At 40.6% G+C, this 22122-nt stretch overlaps 1 protein-coding gene across 1 annotated transcript in view; it reads right to left on the bottom strand.

Moving 5' to 3' along the window:
• trpm3 (transient receptor potential cation channel, subfamily M, member 3) overlaps positions 1 to 21594 on the bottom strand; it is a 252200-nt gene extending 230606 nt beyond the window's left edge. Inside the window, 1 exon segment of the mRNA XM_017709650.2 lies at positions 21008 to 21594. Within this exon segment, the coding sequence (XP_017565139.2) occupies positions 21008 to 21184 (177 nt within the window). The 5' untranslated portion in view covers positions 21185 to 21594.
• Positions 21595 to 22122: the final 528 nt, after the last annotated feature.

The following is a 22122-nucleotide window of genomic DNA, read 5'->3' as shown; positions in this document are numbered from 1 at the left end:
TGTATATGCTCAATACAGGCTCACTACTCCCCTTTCCTGTATCCAAGCTCTATAATCCTGCAGCCAGTGAAAACAGTACAATAAAAAGCAGATATCAGCAAGCAGGCTCAATTCCAGGGGGATACACTAGAAGACCCTGAGCACTCCTCTCTGGAAACTGACCACTGATAAAGGGCTGCAGAATGACTACCACAAATCGTACATCAACAGATTGGCAACAGTAACTATACCACTGTATAACTACAACAGCAAGATGGAACTTCAAAGTAGGGGGTTCTAATAAAGTGGCTTGTGATGTTCAGATGAGGTTTTCTGATTATACATTCAAGCGAACGGCAAGACTGAATGCAAACCATTAAACAAATGTGGCCACATTTGTTTGAACATTTCATCTGTTTAAAATTAGAACAGTTCTTTCACTTCATGCTTTCTGAAAGCAGTTCAGCTTGAGGGAACTAACACGAACTGACACAAGTTTCCCATCTAATGGATTTAGGTGCAAATGCACATATCACAGACGTGAAAAAGGGTATGGATACTTCCTCACAGTGAACAAATTGCCAGCCCATGTTTTAATGTGTGCCCCCAAGACTCTGTTATGCCATTTCTCCAACTTTAATTCCATTCCACCAAGTGCAATCACATTTGCTCACTAATGACCTCCTTGATTCTATGCAAATATATTGCACTTGTGACATTTATGTGCAGATTGTGAATTACTAACCTCTTCATTAAATGGCTAAGAAATGGGGGCTTAGTTGTTTTATGGATGAATGGAAAAGAGACAGCAAGACTCTTCGGTGTGACGTGGAGCGAGGTAGCGGACATGTGTGCGGAGGTAAGCGACTTTTATTGAGGGCAAATCCAGAATCAGGGTCATAACGGTCCGGGGTCAAAGAGCCAATACGTAGAGAACATGGGGTAGACATGATATAAACCAGAATCCAACTTAAACAGAGACAGGGATTCAAACAACAGTACATACAACTACAAAGACCAAGACATCCAACAAAGACCGATACAATGAAACAGGGCAAGGACAAAGACCGATACAAAGACCAGCAAAGACAAAGTGCAAACACAGGACTTAAATACAACAGGGGGGAAAGGTGGAGACAATCAGGGCAGGAGTTACAAAACGAGGGGGCCGGACTAGAAAGACCAAAACAAAAACGCACATGGACAAGACTGGGAGGGGCCAATCGTGACATTCGGTGTATAATGTAGTGCTATACATTGGCTCGGTAGCCCAAGGCTTCAGGCCATTTGACTTTCAGTATGGGAGCTCTTTGAAAAAATACCTACTGCAAGTCAGTGAGGAAAAGAAGATTCAGGAAGACTGCGGTAAGGACGTCAATATGAACACACAGACTCTGTAGTTTTAAGTTAGCTTTAACTAAGCTTTAAATTATATATCACCAAGTTGAAGAATTTTCTGTGGAAGGATGGAATGACAGGAGGAATAAACTATGAAAACCAAGGGAAATAAGTTCACCAAATGGCCAATAGTGAAACAATTAAACAAATGTAGTTATTTATGTAGTTAATTGGGATCAATTAAAGTAGACCAACACAGGCTTGACTGCCAGGCCTTTCAAATCACTTAAATATAACCTTTCTAGCAATTTGAAGTAGACTAAAAGGTTTCAAAAAGCAGCCTACTAAATTATGTGGAACTACAGGCTTTACTCGCCTCAGATAAGGTGGGCATTCATGATGCCATATTAGAAAGAGACTGGGCAAGAATGGTATCCTGGGAGAATTGCAAGCTAAGAATCACTGCTAAACCAGAAGAACTCAAAGGATAGTCTCAGTCCTGCCTTTTGGAATAACGTTCTGTGGAGCTGAAAGTGGAAAGTTTTGGAAGACAGGGATCCCGTTACATCTGGGCTAAAGCTAACAGAGCATTCCATATTAAGAACATCATCCCAACAGTCAAACGTGGTGGGATGCTTTGCTGCGCCAGGGTCTAGGTGACTTGCCACAATTGATGGAATCACTGAATTTTGGTCTCCTGCAAAAGAATATTTGGGTCATTCCATGGAAATGGCACATTTTGAGTCCTCATCTCCTCTTTAGGTGTATTTTATCTACTGGGTCACAAAAATCTATATTTTAACAGCTTTACACATACATTGAAATATCTCCTTTAATACAGTGTATTTTTTTTTATTTGATCTTTTTATGAGAACTTTGTTTATTTATTTATTTTTGCTGACACCACCTATTTTGTCATGTCCCTCATGGCCTTCAACGAAAGTATACTTAGAATATACCAAATACAACTATAAAAAAGTCCATATATTTTGATGTCAACCTAAACAACTGTCTGTGTTTAATTGTTTGTGATATTATTTTTCAAAATTAATTGATAATTATTTATTAAAATCACATTATTTAGTTCTGTACCTAAGTAACCCCTCAACCCCGTAACACAAATGAATCTCCCCCACAAAAACAATGGTATGATCCATATGATCCATATACATCAAGAAGTGACATCACTCAAGTCTTTTGGACAACAGGACAGCAAAGACAGGCAAGTGGCTTCCTTCTTTTATTTAATTTTGGTCATTTATCTTGTGATATTGTGGTCGCCAAACTCAGTGACTCAACACCGTCACATGAAAAAAAGATAGAAAACTATTACTTATAAAAAAAGTTTTTTTTATTTCAAAACTATATGCTAATTCTGAATCTCATGCATGCCATGTGCTCTCTCTCTGGTATACAGTATGTAGAGCAGCGGCCATTTTGTGCAAAAATCACAACCCCGTTACATGTTTGACTGTGAGGTTTACATATCAATGATACATTTAAGCAAAACATTTGAAAATGTCAAAGTCCAATTTGAACCATTCTAGTGGAATGACCCATTTAGTCATCAGTCCATCAGTCAAGAATAGTTGGGCCATGCAGCACAATGATTCAGAGCACAAGAGCAAGCCAACCTCTGAATTGCTCAAAAGAAAATGAAAGATTTGAAGTGGCCTAGTCCAAGTCCTAGTCAATGCCCTGCCCATTGACATGCTGTGGCAGGGCATTTGAATGGGCTTGAAAGCCATCGGATGTGGCTGAATCAAAGCAATTGTGCAAAGAGGAGTGGGCCAAAGTTCCTTCACAGTGAGGTGAAAGACTGATCTCCAGACCACATCCCTGCTAGCTCTATCTGGTAGGATCGGCTGAATTCTCATGTTCCAACTTGTGAAATTCCATTGAGGATATAAAAATTGTCCTCCTTCACACTTGCCTCCTGAATCTTTCTGACAGAAATGAAATGATAGTTTAAAAACAGTTTGCTTTTGTTCTCCATGTCTTATTTTATGTTTTGATCTGAGACCATTTACGTTAACAAATAGAGGAAATCAGTAGGGGGCAAATACTTTTTCAGAGCACTTTTTTCACTTTGACAGGCCAGATAGTAATGAATGATATTAAGCATAGCCAAGACTGACATTTAAACAGCAGGAATATTCAGAATCATAATAGCATGCAAAGCTGTTGTGACTGAATAGGCTACAAATAGTCTAGCACTAGGTGCATGATACAGCCTAGTGCATGTCCCAGAGGAGATGACATAATTGATCGATTTTCCTCTCATTGCAGCCATTAAGCAAGGGATGGGCTTTTCCAATCCTGCAGTACCCTTGTGCTGCGTCGTTTTAGTGCTTTCTCTGTGCTAACACCCCTGATTCAAGTCTTTAGCTAACCACCAAGCCCCTGATGAACTGTACCAGGTGTGATAGAGCAAGGGAAACAGTGTTGTAGAGCTCCAAGGTAGGAATTACCCACCCTATCAGTAAGCCCCCTGTGCCACACAGCACTGCTGGGAAATGCCACGCTCGCCTGACATAAATTTTACATCACTTTCCCTGTGTCACGCGCGTTACCAGGGCAACCGCTTAATCAGCCACTAATAGGAACCGGGGCAATAAAAGCAGCTACGGGAGCAGATTTAATGGTGTTTATGATTGTACCGCCTGTCATTCCACTCAGCAAGCCTAATACAGACAAGGCTGACCATTTGCCCTGGAGTTGAGCCATGGCCCATGTCCAGAAGTGAAGGAAATGGGGGAAGGGTCAGTGTAGGCTGTTAGTCACATTCACAAGAGTTTTGGCTTCAGACGTGTCAGGGAGAACAGAAAAATGAGAGGATTTGGGTAATTTCTAAACAGACGGATCAGCAAAACATGTTGACAGTATAGTTTTGCACACATAATACAATATTACAGAGGATGCTTTAAATGTGGCACTGACTACTAGGTCTGTCCCAACTGTAAGTTCTATTATAATGAACCTGACAAGGAGCAACAACAGCTCAGCCATGAAGCTGAAGTTCCAAACTGCCTCTATAAGCGACATCAACACAAGAACTGAGTATCAGGTTCTTCAATAAAATGGGCTTCCATGGCTGAGCAGCTGCACACAAGCCTAAGATCATTATGTGCAATGCCAAGTGTCGACTGGAGGGGTGTAAAGCACGTCGCCACAAGACTCTGAAGCAGTGAAAATATGATCTCTGGAGTGATGAAACATGCTTCGCTATCTGGTAGTCTGATAGACAAATCTGGAGCATCCACCAGGATAACATTACCTACCAGAAAGCATAGTACTACAGTAAAGTTTGGTAGAGGCTGCAGCTGTTTTTCAGGGTTTGGGCCCTTTAGTTCAACTAAAAGTAAGGTTAATGCAACAGAATTCATAGATATTTTAGACAATATATGCTTCAAACATTGGCACCACTTTGAGGAAGGTCCTTTCCTGTTCCAGCATGAGTTTGATGTGAAGGAACTTCAGTGGCCTGCACAGAGCTCTGACCTAGGAATATTGTTCTAGATAGAACAATGGTTATCTTCACAGTGATATAACCCCGTAGCTAAAAAAGCTTGTTGGAAGTATATTGATGAGCAGTTTTATATCAAATTTAATGACTGTGATGATGCTGCATTACAGTTGTGAATACTTCTGCTGACAGGTAGATTGATAGTTCAGCATGTTTGTTTAGATATAATTATAGCAATTTGAAGTGCCCAAGGTTACAATGTTTTGCATATTGAATCACACTTTTATAGAATTTTCCAAATGTATCAAGCCCTTAATACTTCAAGGTGGTCCAAGCAGAGCCCCCTCAAAGTGGAAATGAAACCTAAACCAATTTCAATACCCAACCCTATGCAGGATCATTCACTGAGGACCAGGTAGTCTACATTTTTGTTTGGTTTTTTTTGTTTGTTTTTTTTAACCAAGGTGTCAGGTGTGATGACACTGGAGCCAATCATTTGCTGAAATTGCTCAATTATCTTCCATTTAAAAATAACACAGGACCACAATTGGATCTGAGGACCAGACGCAAGTACTTTTTTGTTGTCGAAACAAACTTTCTAAAGAGCTTCCAGGCATTAATGCTGTGGAGGTGCTTTTGTTATTCGCTTGGTGGCTTATTTCTACTCTTTTGTCTTGAAATCAGCCTCTACAAGCAAGATCAACCTGCCATAAGTGGAATAATCGCTTATTATGGATGGACTTAGGATAGAAATCATTAGTCATTCCACGGCGCTTAATTGTGGTAATCAAAGTCGCTGCGGCAGAGTAGAAATGAGCCTTGACCTTGCTTAATCAATGCAAATTCACATCAAGAATGTGTGTAATTGCTGAAAAATATGCAAACCAACTCTAGTTATTCATGCATTTACTGACAATGGCAATGCTAACGTGACTTGCATGGGGTCAAGCACATGCAGCCTCTTATATGGCCACAATGAAACTACATAAAGTGTATGTAAATGCAATTTGTGTGCAATATTTTACGTTAGACTGAACAGGTGCGGATCATTGCATGTCAGTAAACAAAGTTTAATCTGCTAATAGCCCTCATTAACCAACAGTCCAGCCCGTTAGCAGTTTAATTAGCTTAGAGAATATATGTGAACAGCAGGTGTGGGTATGTTTGCTAGGGAAGAATGAGCTCTGTGCCTGTGTTTAGAGCACAAACCCTCAACAAATCACAGAAGTGTACAAGGCTAACGTGGAAGCTGCTTCTGGCACTGTCCAGGCACCACAGGCTTTTAGATAAGGCTTTTACCAACAGCATGCTGGCAGGACTGTAAGCTCATTAGACCGCCACTAGCAGAGCAGGGGTCCCAGCGGACCACCTTAGCTGTCAGAGACACTCGATCCCCAGAGCTCAGGTGCCTCTGCAGCGGAGAGGACCTCTCCAATTCACACCTGTTATTCCAGCTGAGGCTTGGGAATGCTGTTTGTGATGAAAGAGAAAAGCTTAGCAATGCTGGAACAAAGAAAGCTGAGCTAATTCCCCACAAGCTAGTTAAATCTATGTTGGACGGAGCCTTGCTGTTGACCCAAATTAACAGGCTTATGAAGAAAGTTAATTGAATTTATACAGTGGTATCAATGCACAGTACTGCATTTTCAAAGCGCTGTAAAAAAAAAACATGTTTAAGCAGTTACAAATTGCTTTTATGTGGGTATATCACTCCTTTTCTGTCCTCATTGCTCATTAGCAGTCAGTGTCCTTGTTAATCAGAGTTAAGAACATGTTTTATTTTACTATATTCTTCTTCTTCTTTCGGCTGCTCCCTTTAGAGGTGGCCACAGCAGATCATCTGTGTCCATCTTGCCCTATCTACTGCCTCCTCTACTTTTACCATCTCCATGTCCACCTTCACTACATCCATAAACCTTCTCTGAGGTCTACCTCTTCTCCTTCTACCCGGCAGCTCCATCTCCAACATTCTTTGCCCAATATATCCACTATTCCTCCTCAACACATCTCAACCTGGCCTCTCTGGCTTTATCTCCAAACTGCTCCACCCTCACTGTCCCTCTGATCTGCTCATTTCTAATCTTGTCCAGCCTCGTCACTCAGCATCTCAGCATCTTCATCTCCGCCACCTCCAGCTCAGCCTCCTGTCTTTTAGACAGAGCCACCGTCTCCAAACCATACATCATAGCAGGACGCACTACTGTCTTGTAAACCTTCCCTTTCACTCTTGCTGCTATCCTTCTGTCACACATCAGCCCTGACACCCGTCTCCACCCACTCCATCCTGCCTGCACCTTCTTCTTCACCTCTTTTCTACACTGTCCATTGCTCTGGATGGTTGACCCAAGATATTTGAAGTCATCCACCTTTACGACCTCTACTCCTTGCATCTTCACCTTTCCACCTGCCTCCCTCTCATTCACACACATGTATTCCGTCTTATCTCTACTGACCTTCATTCCTCTCCTCTCCAGTGCAAACCTCCACCTCTCCAGATTCTCTTCCACCTGCTCTCTACTCTCCACAGATTACAATGTCATCTGCAAACATCATGGTCCATGGAGCCTCCTGCCTGACCTCATCTGTCAACCTTTCCATCACCATTGAAACAAGAAGGGGCTCAAAGCTGATCCCTGATGTAACCCTACCTTCACCTTGAAACCATTTGTCACTCCAACTGCACACCTCACCACTGTCTCACTATCGTCATACATGTCCTGCACCACCCTAACATACTTTTCAGCTACACTTGACTTCCTCATACATTACCACAGTTCCTGTCTTGGCACCCTATCATCTGCCTTCTCTAGATCCACAAAGACACAATGTAGGTCCTTCTGACCTTCTCTGTACTTCTCTACCAACACTCTCAACGCAAAAATTGCATCTGTGGTACTCTTCCTGGGCATGAAACCAAACTGCTGCTCACTGATCTGAACCTCTCGCCTTAGCCTTGCTTCAACAACTCTTTCCCATACCTTCATGGTGTGGCTCATCAACTTTATACCTCTGTAGTTACTGCAGCTCTGAACATCACCCTTGTTCTTAAAAATGGGGACCAGTACACTGCTTCTCCACTCATCAGGCATCCTCTCACTCTCCAGGATTTTGTTAAACAACCTGGTTAAAAAGTCCACTGCCTTCTCTCCTAAACATCTCCATACCTCCACAGGTATGTCATCTGGACCAGCTGCCTTTCCATTCTTCATCCTTTTTTAAAGCTGCCCTCACTTCCACCTTTCTAATTCTCTGCACTTCCTGATCCACTATCTCTCCCCCGTTGTCCTCCTCTCTCTCTCATTTTCCTCATTCATTAGTTCTTCAAAGTACTCCTTCCATCTACTCAACACTCTCTGTTCACTCACTAGTACATTTCTCTATCCTTTATCAGCCTAACCTGCTGTACATCCTTTCCAGCTCTATCTCTCTGTTTAGCCAAATGATACAAGTCCTTTACTCCTTCTTTACTGTCCAGCCTCTCATACAGCTCATCATAGGCCTGAGCCTTTGCCACCATTCTTTTTGCTATGCGACTAGCCTCACAGTACTTCTGCCTACTTCCTTCATCTCTCTGGTTATCCCACTTTTTCTTAGCTGCCTTCTTCTTCTGAATACTCTCCTGGACTTCCTCATTCCACCACCAACTTTCCTTGTCTTCTTTCCTCTGACCAGACGAAACACCCAACACATTTTTGCCAGTTTCTCTCACCAACTTAGCTGTAGTTTCCCAGTCCTCAGGTAGCTCCTCACTGCCCCCAAGGGCCTGTTGCAATTTTTCCCTGAACTGCCTGCAACCGTCCTCCTCCTTCAGCTTCCGCCATCTAATCTTTGGCTCTGTCTTCACTCTCTTCCTCTTCTTTGTTTCTAATCTCATTCTACAGACAACCACCCTATGCTGCCTTGCTACACTTTCCCCTGGCACCACTTTACAATCTCCAATCTCCTTTAGGTGGCATCTCCTGCTAAGGATATAATCCACCTGTGTGCACCTCCCTCCGCTCTTGTATGTCACCCTGTGTTCTTCCCTCTTCTGAAAATACGTGTTCACCACAGCCATTTCCATTCTCTTTGCAAAATCTACAACCATCTGACCTTCCGCATTTCTGTCTTTCACACCATACATACCCAGCACCTCTTCATCCCCTCTGTTCCCTTCACCAACATGTCCATTGAAGTCTGCACCAATCACTAATCTCTCCTCTCTAGGGACACCATCTACCACATCATCCATCTTACTCCAAAATTCCTCTTTCTCCTCTAACTGACAACCAACCTGTGGTGCATATGAACTGACCACATTCAAAATTACTCCATCAACCTCCAACTTCAGGCTCATGATCCTGTCTGACACTCTCTTTACATCCAGAACACTTTTCCCAAGCTGTTCCTTTAGGATTATCCCTACTCCATTTCTCTTCCTCTCTACACCATGATAGAACAGTTTGAATCCACCTCCAATGTACCTGGCCTTGCTTCCTTTCCATCTGGTCTCCTGGACACATTTTATTTTACTATATTAATTCATAAAATTATTTAAAAAGTTGATTTCTATTCCATTTCCATTTCTCTGTGGAAAGAAATGCAGTCTAAACTAATCCACATGTGTATGAATTATAGCCCGTGTGTCAAACAGAAGGCCCAAAATTTATTTCCATTTTCTTTTAATATTAGCCCATTTTGCCAAGAACTGCACTACAGTTCCCAGCATACACTGCAGTGTAATGTGTTCTCCCAACAATGATCTGTGGGACAGCAAACAACAACAAAAAAGATGCTTTCAAGGCCAATTCAAGTTTCATTCAACTAAATATCTAAAAAAAAAAAAAAAAAACCCTAACCCAGCCCAACCCTCACCCTGGTCTTAGCCCTAACCCTGGTCCAAATCTAAGTCCAGCTCCACCGCTGTTTAGCTGAGTTTCAACAGAACTCCTATATATATTAATCTATAGGTGACTATAATGGACTATCCAAGTAAATTGAGACTGAAGTATGAACTGATGTGCTCTGGCTTTGTTGTTATAGGATCCATAAGACTTTTGGTCATTGTCAGGACAGACTGGCCCATTTTCAAGATCTACCCTAGTTCCTACAGGCCCATGGTGCAGCTCTGGCCAGTGTTAAGACCCGCTGTGTTAACCTGGCCTCCAGTGTACGTTATGAAGCCATGCTGGTCTCCAGTGAGCAATCTATAGACGTGATCGATACAAATGTTCCATGGAAACTTCATCAATATTGCTGGGAAATCATGACACCTGTGTGACTGCTTGTCCTTCCCAGTTATGTCCCATGTTACATAGGTGAGATCAAACCATAACAACCAACATCCAGGCAGAAATATGCTAAGTGAAGTTAGCGAGAAGAAACAGGTTTGTTACAAGTGAAATGGTATATTGGAAGGTGGATAAAATCAGGAGCATAAAGTAGAAAAAGATGTTGGCTTAGAATAGAAGCCAATGGGGAGTTCCAGAGGTTGAATTAGTGATTCCGGGGCACCAGGCTAAACCGAGAAATGAATTGTTGGGCGTCCAACTGGCGCAACAATCTATATTGCAGAATATGATATCTTGGCGAGTGAAATTGTCTTAAATCTAGTTAAAACATGCAATATTACACATTTTGAGATTGCTGTAAGACTATAACTTGTATTAAGCAAAAGGAGCACAGGTAATTTTGCTTGTTTTAAGGAATAATGCATAAAAGAAATAAATTATCTGCTGATATAGTGAGAGAATTAGGAAGTAACAAGTACTGAGAAGCAATAAATGACATTTTGAGAGAAGTAATTAGTAACTTACAAGTAACAACCCTGACACTGAAGCTATCTGGGAGTGAATTTCTTGCTTTCCTCCCTCTTTCATTGTTTCGCTGCTGCTCTTAGTTAACCTCATCACCCTCCTCTACATAATGTAGATTATTACACAATCAGCATGTTCATACTTCATCCATATGTAGTTGTGTCATTACGTAATGTGGAATAGCCCGCTGTAACCATGAGTGCGGGGTGTCACTGCTTTGCAAGTTTGTCATCATATTGACTTAAATTAACTGCTGAGAATAATTTTTTCAACTGTGAATCAGAGGCTTCTTGGGCTGGTTGTTTGGGAGACACAACATTACAGCTGATGCAGCCCGGACTGGCTGCTTGAGTGGCAAAGTATCGCAGCTATGAGGCTCTCTGGACTGCTGATGATGCTGAACTGTAGCTATGGGGTCGCATGGACTGGTAGTGTTCAGCTGCATTAGCAGCGCTATGCCGCAGCTACAGACCCCTTGGGCCTGCTGCCTAAGCAGCACTACATCACAGCTACGTGGCTGCCTGGGTGATGGGCCATTGCGGCTATGAAGCCACCTGGATTGGTGGTGTTCATCTGTAGGAGAATGCTACCCCATCATGGCTAAGGGCATTTTCGGCCCTCCAGGCTTCCCAGGACGGCCCCCTGTGTGATGCACCATAGTTGCGGAAGGAGGCTTTCCAACATTGCTAAGGACTCTTTCCAGGGTAGCAAAGTGACTCTATACTGTGGTCACTGGAATGCCCCTGTTATGCCCCTGTTACCTGTGGGAACCAAAAATATCTGTCCAACAGCGTCCTGTGACCATTTACATTTACATTTACAGCATTTAGCAGACGCTCAAATCCAGAGCGACTTACAAGAAGTGACCACTGATGAAGGACTAGAGGTTGACCAACACAAACTGTGCAGCAGCAGATGAGCTACGGTCTCTGATTTTACATCTACAAGGTGGACCAACAAGGTAGGAGTGTCTAACAGAGTGGACAATGAGTGGACACTACACACCAGCAGCACTGCTGTGTCTGATCCTTTCCTAGCTGTAAGCTGTAAAATGGACAATGAGAGTAGAAAGAAGGAGATGGTTTTAATGTTATGGCTGATTGGTGTATATTTCAGAATAGGTATATCTAATTTGTGTTTTCAGGTGGCTCTTGGCTCAGGGGGGACCTACCTTTGCCTAGTGCAATAACCACCCTGGACAGTTCTACAATAAGTGAGTTTCGAGCTGGTTTTCGGTCATTACTGTCTGCGGAAATTAGATCAATGCAACAGATACCTTAAACTGTAGTAAGGGCTCACGTCTTCTCAGTTTTCTCGCCAGGACTAGCAGGAGAGCATATCTCAAGTAGAAGACTTTAAAAACACTGCATTGTGCAAGATCTTTGGCAGTCGCCATGACAACCAAAAGTAAGCCATGTCCTCCCGGCTTACTGCCCCATGGTACCAGCAGGAAACCTGCCCTCCCCTCACCAAACCCCTGCAATAACCATACGGTGGGGCACTCACCGCTAATTCCCGACTGATCCGTTCCCATTTTGCGCAAGCGTCCCGCTGCTGCCAACGACTGCTTTGTCTCCCACAGAGAGGCAAACCAAGAAGGATTTCAGAAGAGTTTAGGAACAGAAAGTTTGGAACAACAGACTCTCACTTGCATTAGGAGGCCTCAGGTGGAAGTAGGTGAAGGGTGGAGTGGTCTTGCTGATGGTGGGGCCCACTGGAATGTTTCCAAACCTTTATGCTTTAACGCTTTCAAGGGTGCATTTGCATCACATCAGATTATCTGGATTTTCATTTAAATTGCCCATAACCTAAATTTTTTTTTGGTAATATTTTACTTTGTATTCATTACAAGCTCCTCTTACAATGTTTGTATGATTTTTCTTATCATAACTCATCATTTTTATACTGACCTTTTTATAACTTCTCTTACACTCAGAATGAAACATGCTGGTTTCGTTACCTTACCTCTAAAATCAATACTCAATGGTAAAGTTTTGGTTATGCAAATGTTTTGGCACCCCTGTTCAAATGACTTGCTTTCTTCTTGTTTTTCTAAGTGACACGTCCTCTATAGACAACACGTCTGCACATTTTAATGCACAATTCCTCTTTTTTTGTTAAACTGAACTTACACTGTTAGAAGTTTTTCTGTTCATCAAGGTACAAACAATGTAAATGTTCCCTCAAAGGTACAACAGTGGTTTTAAGGTCCAGTTGTGCACCTTAAACAGGTTGTTCCCAAGTGGAGAGTATATATTAGCATATTTTCATAGCCTAATGTTTTAAAACAGAACAATAAAATAAAAAGCCACTCCTGTGATCGCTGATGAATGACTTAATACTTTAATAAAGCAAAAAAAAAAGTGCAAATAAAAAAAAGATTTTCTGATAAAATATATATTGATAAGTGAAATCATCTTAAGTCTAGTAAAAATATCAAATTGACCTCATTTTGAGACTGTTAAAAATATTATTGCATTAATCAACATCTCTTTTTAACTTTTTGAATTTTCTTAAACAAATTTTGTCATGTTCCATTCAGAGATAATTTAGCATGTTTTCAAAATTATTTGGTAAAGGAATAAGACAAACTTGCTAAATCAAAGATTTGAATAAGGTAAAGTTTTTTTTAAATAACAAATTTTGTAGTAATTTAGTAGCAACAAACATCTTGAGTGATATCATTTTTATTTAATCTTTCAGGTACCTTGACTAGATTAAAGCAGAGCAGAACCCTGAGTATGGAGAGGAGAACCTTAAGAATGTCTAATGATTTCTAGGAATGAAAAAATATATGCTTGTAATTTTTAGTTTTTTTTTTAATAGAATTATGTTGTTTTTCTTTTTCTATCTTTGCAATTACTACAGCACTACTCCTGTTTTACTGTTGAATTTTTAAGGGAAAAGTTGGGTTAAATTTAAATTAAATAAACATGTTTTTCTCAGCTTTATCCAGTTAAATAAAGCGAAGTGAGCTCTCTTATTGGTAATGACTTTAAGAGCTGAAAAGAAGGCCTAATGTGGTAGACTGCCATCAGCGTCTGGAGCCTAGACACGAGCTGGGGTGTGGAGTCAATACAACTCAGACAATATTCAATGGATTATGATACAATTATGTCCCCTAACCAACGCGACTGAGATGCACCACCCCAGTGACAGTTTCACACCTTTATTTCTGAGAGTTTACTGGGGAAAACTGGCATGTGCAAAAGTTATGGCACGTTTTATATTTTTGTTTTCTTTTACCAATAAGCTAAAGAGGTTAAGAGGATGTGTTGAGTTACAAAATGTGCCATTTGACCAGGGGTGTTAAAACATTTGCATACACCTGCATGTAAACAATTTCTTTTCTGATTTGCTGCTCCACATTGTGCCTCATTCAAAAACCAGTCTGGACTGAAACACTCCTTAAAACTAAAGAGTGAGTGTGCAGAGCTAAACTGCTATAGGCAGAAAAAGGAAATACAGGTCAATATCAATAACATCACAAAATCGGTGCATTCAAAATATACTATTTTAGCATGAACTGGAGTGAACAGGTGGTTTGGAAACTTTAACAGTGTTAAGAAATCATGAGGAAAATTAGGTTTTCCAGGGTATGGACCCTCAGACATGGCAAACCCTTCTTGATCAAGTAAGCGTCCATGTGTTGTATACAAGTGTATGTGAGCAGCTTTCCTTTATGGATGGCAACACTGCTGGATCTCCATGAAATGAAGCACTGAACAAGACATAATAATATGTAAACAGGAGAGATGACTCATTTAGCCAGGAATCTCCCTCTAATACTTGAAGCTGTAGAGGTATTCAACTCCAGTAATGGCTTCAGAAGCCCCAGAGACGCAGTACAGAAAGCTGGATTCATGCATTATGAGTAACTTGGAAACAGATGAAGGTGAAACACTACAAGCAGAAACTGAGATTTTGGATCCATCAGTCATTTGTCAGATTTCTGGATAAACAGCATCTATAACTTTCACCAACTGGCCACTTAATTAAGTACACCACCTTGTTTCTCCGCTCACTGTCCATTTTATCAGCTCCACTTACTGTATAGCTGCACTTTGTAGTTCTACAGCTACAGACTGTAGTCCATCTGTTTCTCTGATACTTTGTTAGCCCCCTTTTACCCTGTTCTCCAGTGGTCAGGACCCCCACAGAGCAGGTACTATTTGGGTGGTGGGTCATGCTCAGCACTGCAGTGACACTGATGTAGTGGTGGTGTGTTAGTGTGTGTTGTGCTGGTATGAGTGGATCAGACACAGCAGTGCTGCTAGAGTTTTTAAACCCCACAGTGTCACTGCTGGACTGGGAACCAAAAATATCCAGCCCACAGCGTCCTGTGACCACTGATGAATGACTTAATACTTTAAAAATGAATTAAAATGAATTTTTGCAAATTAAAAAAAAAAAAGATTTTCTGATAAAATATATATTGATAAGTGAAATCATCTTAAGTCTAGTAAAAATATCTAATTTTCCTCATTTTGAGACTGTTGTAAAAATATTATTGCATTAATCAACATCTCTTTTTAACTTTTTGAATTTTCTTAAACAAATTTTGTCATGTTCCATTCAGAGATAATTTAGCATGTTTTCAAAATTATTTGGTAAAGGAATAAGACAAACTTGCTAAATCAAAGATTTGAATAAGGTAAAGTTTTTTTTAAATAACAAATTTTGTAGTAATTTAGTAGCAACAAACATCTTGAGTGATATCATTTTTATTTAATCTTTCAGGTACCTTGACTAGATTAAAGCAGAGCAGAACCCTCAGTATGGAGAGGAGAACCTTAAGAATGTCTAATGATTTCTAGGAATGAAAAAATATATGCTTGTAATTTTTAGTCTTTTTTTTTTATTCAAAAGAATTATGTTGTTTTTCCTTTTCTATCTTTGCAATTACTACAGCACTACTCCTGTTTTATTGTTGAATTTTTAAGGGAAAAAGTGGGTTAAATTCTTAAAACACAAAGCAGAAAATTTGCCAATCAGGACATGTTTTTCTCAGCGTTATCCAGTTAAATAAAGCGAAGTGAGCTCTCTTACTGGTAATGACTTTAAGAGCTGAAAAGAAGGCCTAATGTGGTAGACTGCCATCAGCATAATTATGAAGTTAAAGAGGGCAAACAGGACCAATTCTGTGAGAACAGACATCACTAATGGCCTTCTAGAAGTTCTGGGTATGTCTATGGCTTTGAATAAGAGCAGCCGCCTGATTAGTAGTTTGTTAGAAATGGAAAACAGAGGCGGCAGCTCACTATAAAACTTCTATAAGGTAATATAAATGCTAATATATCTGACAAACTTCAAGTAAAATTCAAATGTTTTTAAAAGCTTCAAATGTCTGTGTTTAATCTAGAATGGTCAAAAAACGTTCATGTTAAACTTCGTTAATTTAGTGTTAACATGCTACTAGAGTCCCATAGGGATGCTAGCAGAAATTTGCAGAGGTGGGTTTTGACATTCATGGTCCGAAATGAAGGCCTAGCTCTAATGGTCACAGATGGAATTAGCTGAAGGATTTAAGGCAGTTTCACAAACAAAGATGTAAATATTTATATTACTCTTTGGTATGAAACATGCAGTTGACCACTGCAGTGTCAAAAAAGTGTGGTGCCTATGTCCCCTCTAACCCCCCACCCCCCACCCCCACCCCTCCACCAAATGACAACTGTTGTATGCAGAGTTTTCAGCAAATGCAGGCCAGTTCAGATCAAGAGTGGTACAGAAGGTGGCTGTTATTAAAACAAACAGAATGTTCCTCCTCACTATAACACTGTTCCATGATGCACCGCCACAGTGTGAAATGAGTACAAAGAAACAATGGGTAGATAGCAAACTCTGGTGACACGTTACTGTTGCCAGGGTTGTTGTTAACACACGTATGTACACACGTGCGTGTGCGCCCACACACTTTCTTCTTTATTCCGAAGATCAGCGCTCAGGCACACACACATTCAGGCATTCTGTGCTTAAAAGTGCCGTTCGTCTGTTCTGACACCAACTGTTTGGGCATAGTCGTGTTGGCATGCTGCAGTTTTCTTGCTGTTTGCACTGGGGCTTAAAACCTTTGCTTTCAGCTTGCTGAGCATGAAATCACACTTCCTCTGCCGACACTGAACCGAACAAAAGGTCAGCGTCCCCTCCCTTAGAACCCTCATGCTTTAGGCCCTCACGACGTCAGCCGCTAACGATGTTTACATGCACACCAATGGTTCAATATTGGTCTGGCTAGCTAGTCTACGACTCTCATGGTCTGACTTGACCTAAGCTTAGCCTGATTAAAACATGGTCTAGGTCCAGGACCTCAGGCTCCTTGGCTGGACAATTCAGGATACAGTCATTTGCAAAAGTTTGGCATGTTTTGTTGATGAATGGAACTTAACACACTCTTATAGTATATGGCATTTTTGTACACTCTCTAATCCTTTGCTGAGTTGAACATGTTGTAATAAAAAAATATAACATATTAAAAGTGTCATACTATTTATATAGTGTATTCTCTGTAGAGGAGTGGTAACATAATTCTACTTAGAAAATCAACAAAATGTGTTATTGACCAGGTGTGCCTAAACTTTTGTACATGACAATAGACATGTAAATGCTTAGATCATTCACACTCATCCCCTCATGTGAAAATTTCATCAGGAATAGACATCATTAGATGTTTAAATGAAAGGGAAAAAAGCAACACTGATACTTTAAACAGCGGGAAAGTCATACATGGGATATCCTGAAGGGGGCGTCTCAATGAATTCTTACTGTTTTATATGACTCATAAAACATCTTGGTTCAGACAAAATGAAAAAATTAGTTTCAAAAATAAGTAATTCAAATAAAAAAAATTCATCTCCTTTCGTATTTTGTTTTCTATCACTACAATTCCCATAATGCATTATGCAAATACATTATATAATAATAATAATAACATTGTTATCTTGAGATTATGAATTGTTATTTTGAGATCAGAAAATAATTAAAAGTTGGTATTTCAAGTTGACAACATAACTTGATTTCAAGATAACAACTTAACTGTATATATATATATATATATATATATACTGTATAACTTATAATCTTAATAAAAAGTTGTCTGGAGACTACAACAACATGACAACCAAGTAGTTATCTCAAGAAAACAACTTAACTGTCCTGTGGTCTTAAGATAAAGTTGTGATCTTGAGATCATGATTTTAATTATCTTGTGATCTCAAAATAACAAAAGTTCTTATAGAGTTCTCAAGATAACTAAGTTGTGATCTCAAGATAACAACCTAACTATCTTGTGATCTCAAGATAAAAAATGAACTGTTTTGTGATCTTAAGATAGTTGGGATCTTAAGATCATGACTTGATTATCTTTGTGATCTCAAAATAACAGAAGTTGTTACCGAGATCACAAGAAGTTGTGACTTCAAAATAAAAACTTAACTGTCTTGTGATCTCAAGATAACAAAGTTGTGAGATCACCACTTAATTATCATTTGACCTCAAGTTAACAAAAGTTGTTATCTTTAGGTCAAAGATAACCAAGTCGTGATCTCCTAACTATCTTGTGATCTTAAACTAACAATGTTGTTATCTTGAGATCACAACTTATTTGTGTTTTGATCTCAAGATAACAGTACAGAAAAATACAGCAAATCATGACCTCTTTGGTCTTCCGTAGTAGCCACTGATGTAGAGGCTAATAAACACAGACATTAAGTTCAGCTTCCAATTCCATTTCAAACAGCTTCGGTCACATTCATGATACATTATTAAAATGGGCTTGATGGCAGAAAATCTAGCCACAGAGAATACTTGGACACCACTGAAGGAGGCAGGTTCATAAGCATGTTTACAAAAGATTTAGTGATAATTAAATTGTAGTGTAAGTGTTTAAATGTCTTTTAAGCACTTTATCTTTTTATATATTTAAATATGTCATTAAAGCCTCGATCAGGAATAGCCATCATGACCACCTAAAGACTGACCCACCTTACACCGAACTGCACAAGGTAAATGTGCATAAGTGGTCACTGAACCTATGTTGGAGAAGGTAACTGGGCTCCTACAGGGCCTGCTGATTTATGACCCAGTGAGGTGACAGCCACAAGCTGGCATCTTCACTGCTAGGAGAAATATCATGGCCATGTTCCATATGAAACATCCAACCAACGTAGTTTCTATAGCAACTCGACTTCAAAATAATCCCACACCTACCTACAAAGACCCTTCTGTTTTTTCAAACGTGAAATCTACTGAGCGGCTGTGCGCATGAAGAACCCGTCGCAAGGCCCTTACCCTACTTAACTGCAGTAACCCAAAAAAGCATGGGCACTGGATGGGTGGATTGGCTTGGAGTTAAATTTGAATCTCTTTAGTTTACATTCAGTGCAGTGTGGGGTAAATCTGTATTTAGAGACTGTATGATGTAGTCCTACATGAATTTTAATGATCTGTCCTTGTGATTCATTCAACAAAACATATTAGTTCTAAGTTATTAATTTTTCAGCAGATATGTCTGAGAAGATTAGATCTTAGACACAAGCTCTATTTGCAGAAAGAGGGGGAAAGTCAAAGGAAAATACATAAAAAAAAAACTTATGACTGTGCAAGAAATGGTAGACCACCAAAACGGCCACCATCATGCTTTCATTTTTCAGATAAAGGAGAAAAAACTGACCTCAGTCATCACTGACTGTGTTTGGGATTACTGGGATCAAGTGCAACCAACTTCTATGACTGAACTTTGGAGGTGTGGAAAAATATCTCTTCAAAATTATCCACACTATCATAAATGAAAGTGTGGATGTACTACACACTGCAAAATTAATATTAGATTCAGCTGTTGAGGCTTCTGTATGATTTTATGTAAAATAAAGGTTTTTGTCCTTTTTTTGATGCCAAAAATTATACTATAATACTGTTTAACCATTTTGAAATAAATGAAAGGCAGTTCATGACTTTTGCATTACAGTATGTAAGTAACATTATATGCAAAAGTTTTTAACTTCCACTTTAAATTCAAAATGCATGGTTTAGTTGAAATAAGTTAACAATTTGTCATCACAGAAATGTTTTTTTTTCCCAATATGTTAAATTCAGCAAATAAACAGTAATTGTGCATTAACGGTTCTCTGAACAGTATGTGTATTAATTTTATTGTTTATTTTTTGCATTTGCATACAATTGAATGAATGTATGTATTACACATTCTATGAGATCTGATCTCCTGAAAGAGGACAAATAACTTGTACAGTACTCTTTGGTAGCTTTATTTTGTTGTAGTAGTGTTATTTGAATCTTCTGCTCTTATTGCACAAACATTTTTTTGACTTCTGTAATTATTTTAAAGCATGACTCACAATAACAAATGGAAGTGGTGTGGATCGAAGTGCTAGAGGAGGGAAGAAGATGGCAGAAGGCTCCAGCATGGGACAGATGGTCCAGGGCGCGCAAACCGCTGCAGGGTACATTCAAACGCTCCGCCACAACTGAGAGAGCGCTTCCTTACAAATGACTATCTATGGCTGTGATAAAGCCCGAGAGATTTAGGGAAGGAAAACAGGGTTTGAGATTGTTTCAAAAGGAACTTGACACACTTGGAAAAGACTGCATATCAATTAATTATCTAAAAGCAGATAAAATTAAGAACAGTGAGCTTTGGAAGTATTTCTCCAAAGCTTCTAAATCCTGCTTGGCATCCACCCAAGTGAAGACAGCAAGCTAAATATCCACTCCGGGACATTACTCACACTGTACTGGCTCTGAAACTCAAAGAGTTTGTAAGTGTTTCAGGCACTGGTAACCAAAGAGGGCCAGTACTGCACTGTGTAGACAAAGCATAAGCCAAAGAAACCCACATGCAAGCAAAGAAAAGCAACAGGCGATTCCCCCTTGAACTAAACCACTCCTCAGAGATTGTGCACCTGGGGTCCATTTCTAGGTAACAGTTCTCTATGGATAATGAGAATGTAGTGGCTCTCTTCACCTGTCTTACCTTTCTAGATACTTTCTCTCAGGTTACTGTCTTTGGCCTCTAAGTTTCCCAAGTACCGTATCACCTGGACCACTATTATATTTGCTTCAAACTTAGACATGGGTGCAGAATCAATTTCTTTAAAAGCTAGGATGTTGGCATCTTGTTTACAGAGATCGGTTAGGGCAGTATATGGCAGTAAGATTACCACAGGAACCAGAATGCTGCCCTATGCCAAACAAGCATCTTTCAAGTTTCAAAATAGCGGAATCGGAACCAGTTAAGGACCTTTGGGTGCTGCATGCCTAAGCTAGTCTTTCTTGCATCCCTCTCACTCACTCTCTACATGTGATCCCAGCCCTCATTCTGCATCCCTCCCTCATGGCTTGTACCCCTGCACCCTATCACACTCCCTGAACTCCATGCGGGACACCCTGCAAGCCATAGACAGATGGTTCTTACCGCTGCTTGCTGCGAAGCCAGTCCTGACCTCTTGGTGGACCCCTGTCTGGAACTGAGCCGCCTCCAGGACTCCGAGAAGCGCCCTCTGCTGGTGGGGCGGCTGGGCCCCTGTGCCTCATCACGGCTGGAGCTTGCCCTGAAGCCCTCTCTCCTTCCTTCCCACTTGCGTTTGTTCATGGCTTCGAAAGTATCCTTCGTTGACCTGTCAACTTGTAGGGAACTTGAAAAAAGCCAGGAAAAGTGGGCTAAAGCTCTCTCTTTGAAATTGCAGCACAGGTATTAGGGCATATCCTCCCTACTTCTTTTTCCCTTCCCTTCTTCTCCTCCTCGTTGTGAGAGGGGAGAGAAGATGAAACGAGTTTGCCTTCCGCACCCTGTTGCATGTGCCAACGCTGCCTCAGTTATTGGCTCAGCAAGGGAGAGAGTGTGAGAAGGAAACACAGAACGAGAGAGGAGGTGAGAGCTCTGGAAACTGTGTCTGTGCGAGTGTCCTTGCTGGGTAGATTTCCTCTTCCCTCAGCCTCTTGATGGCTTCAAACTGAGCGGGAAAAAGACAGTCGGCACGTTTGAGCGAGCCGCTCACGATCTGAGCGTAGCATCCCCCGCTCTTGCTCACTCTCTCTCTCCTCGCCCTCATTCACACACACTCCCTCTCGCTCCCTCCCTCCCATCTCTGGCGCTCCCTTGCTCCCTCACTCATCTCCATCTTCACTGATCCATCCTCAGGAAAAACTTGGAAATAGACAGAGGAGGTTTCGGATGCTGAGTGTTACAGAATGAGAATGTTTCAGTAGTGGAAGGTTCCAGCCCCTTCGTTTTTCATTAGTCCCCCTGATTCCCTCTCTGTTCCTCTGTTGTCACACTGTTTTTAATCACCACAAGAATGCAGTTCCTCCCTTACACAAAGCCCTCGCAGACTTTCATCACAAGAAAAGCCGGGGGCTACTAACTGAGTAAGAATCCAAAGCACCCGTGTTTCCAGGAGTTGCCTGGAACAGTGGTTCTTCCACCCTAGAACTGGCCCTCAGGTTACGGACAAACAGGTTTGCTGCTTACTGTCATTTAATTGACAAAAAATTGACTGGGGCTTTAAGACACATACACTGTTAAAGTAA

This window comes from Pygocentrus nattereri, chromosome 20, assembly GCF_015220715.1.
Source record: "Pygocentrus nattereri isolate fPygNat1 chromosome 20, fPygNat1.pri, whole genome shotgun sequence".
Classification (NCBI taxonomy): Eukaryota; Metazoa; Chordata; class Actinopteri; order Characiformes; family Serrasalmidae; genus Pygocentrus; species Pygocentrus nattereri.
This window is presented reverse-complemented; position numbering and strand designations above follow the sequence as displayed.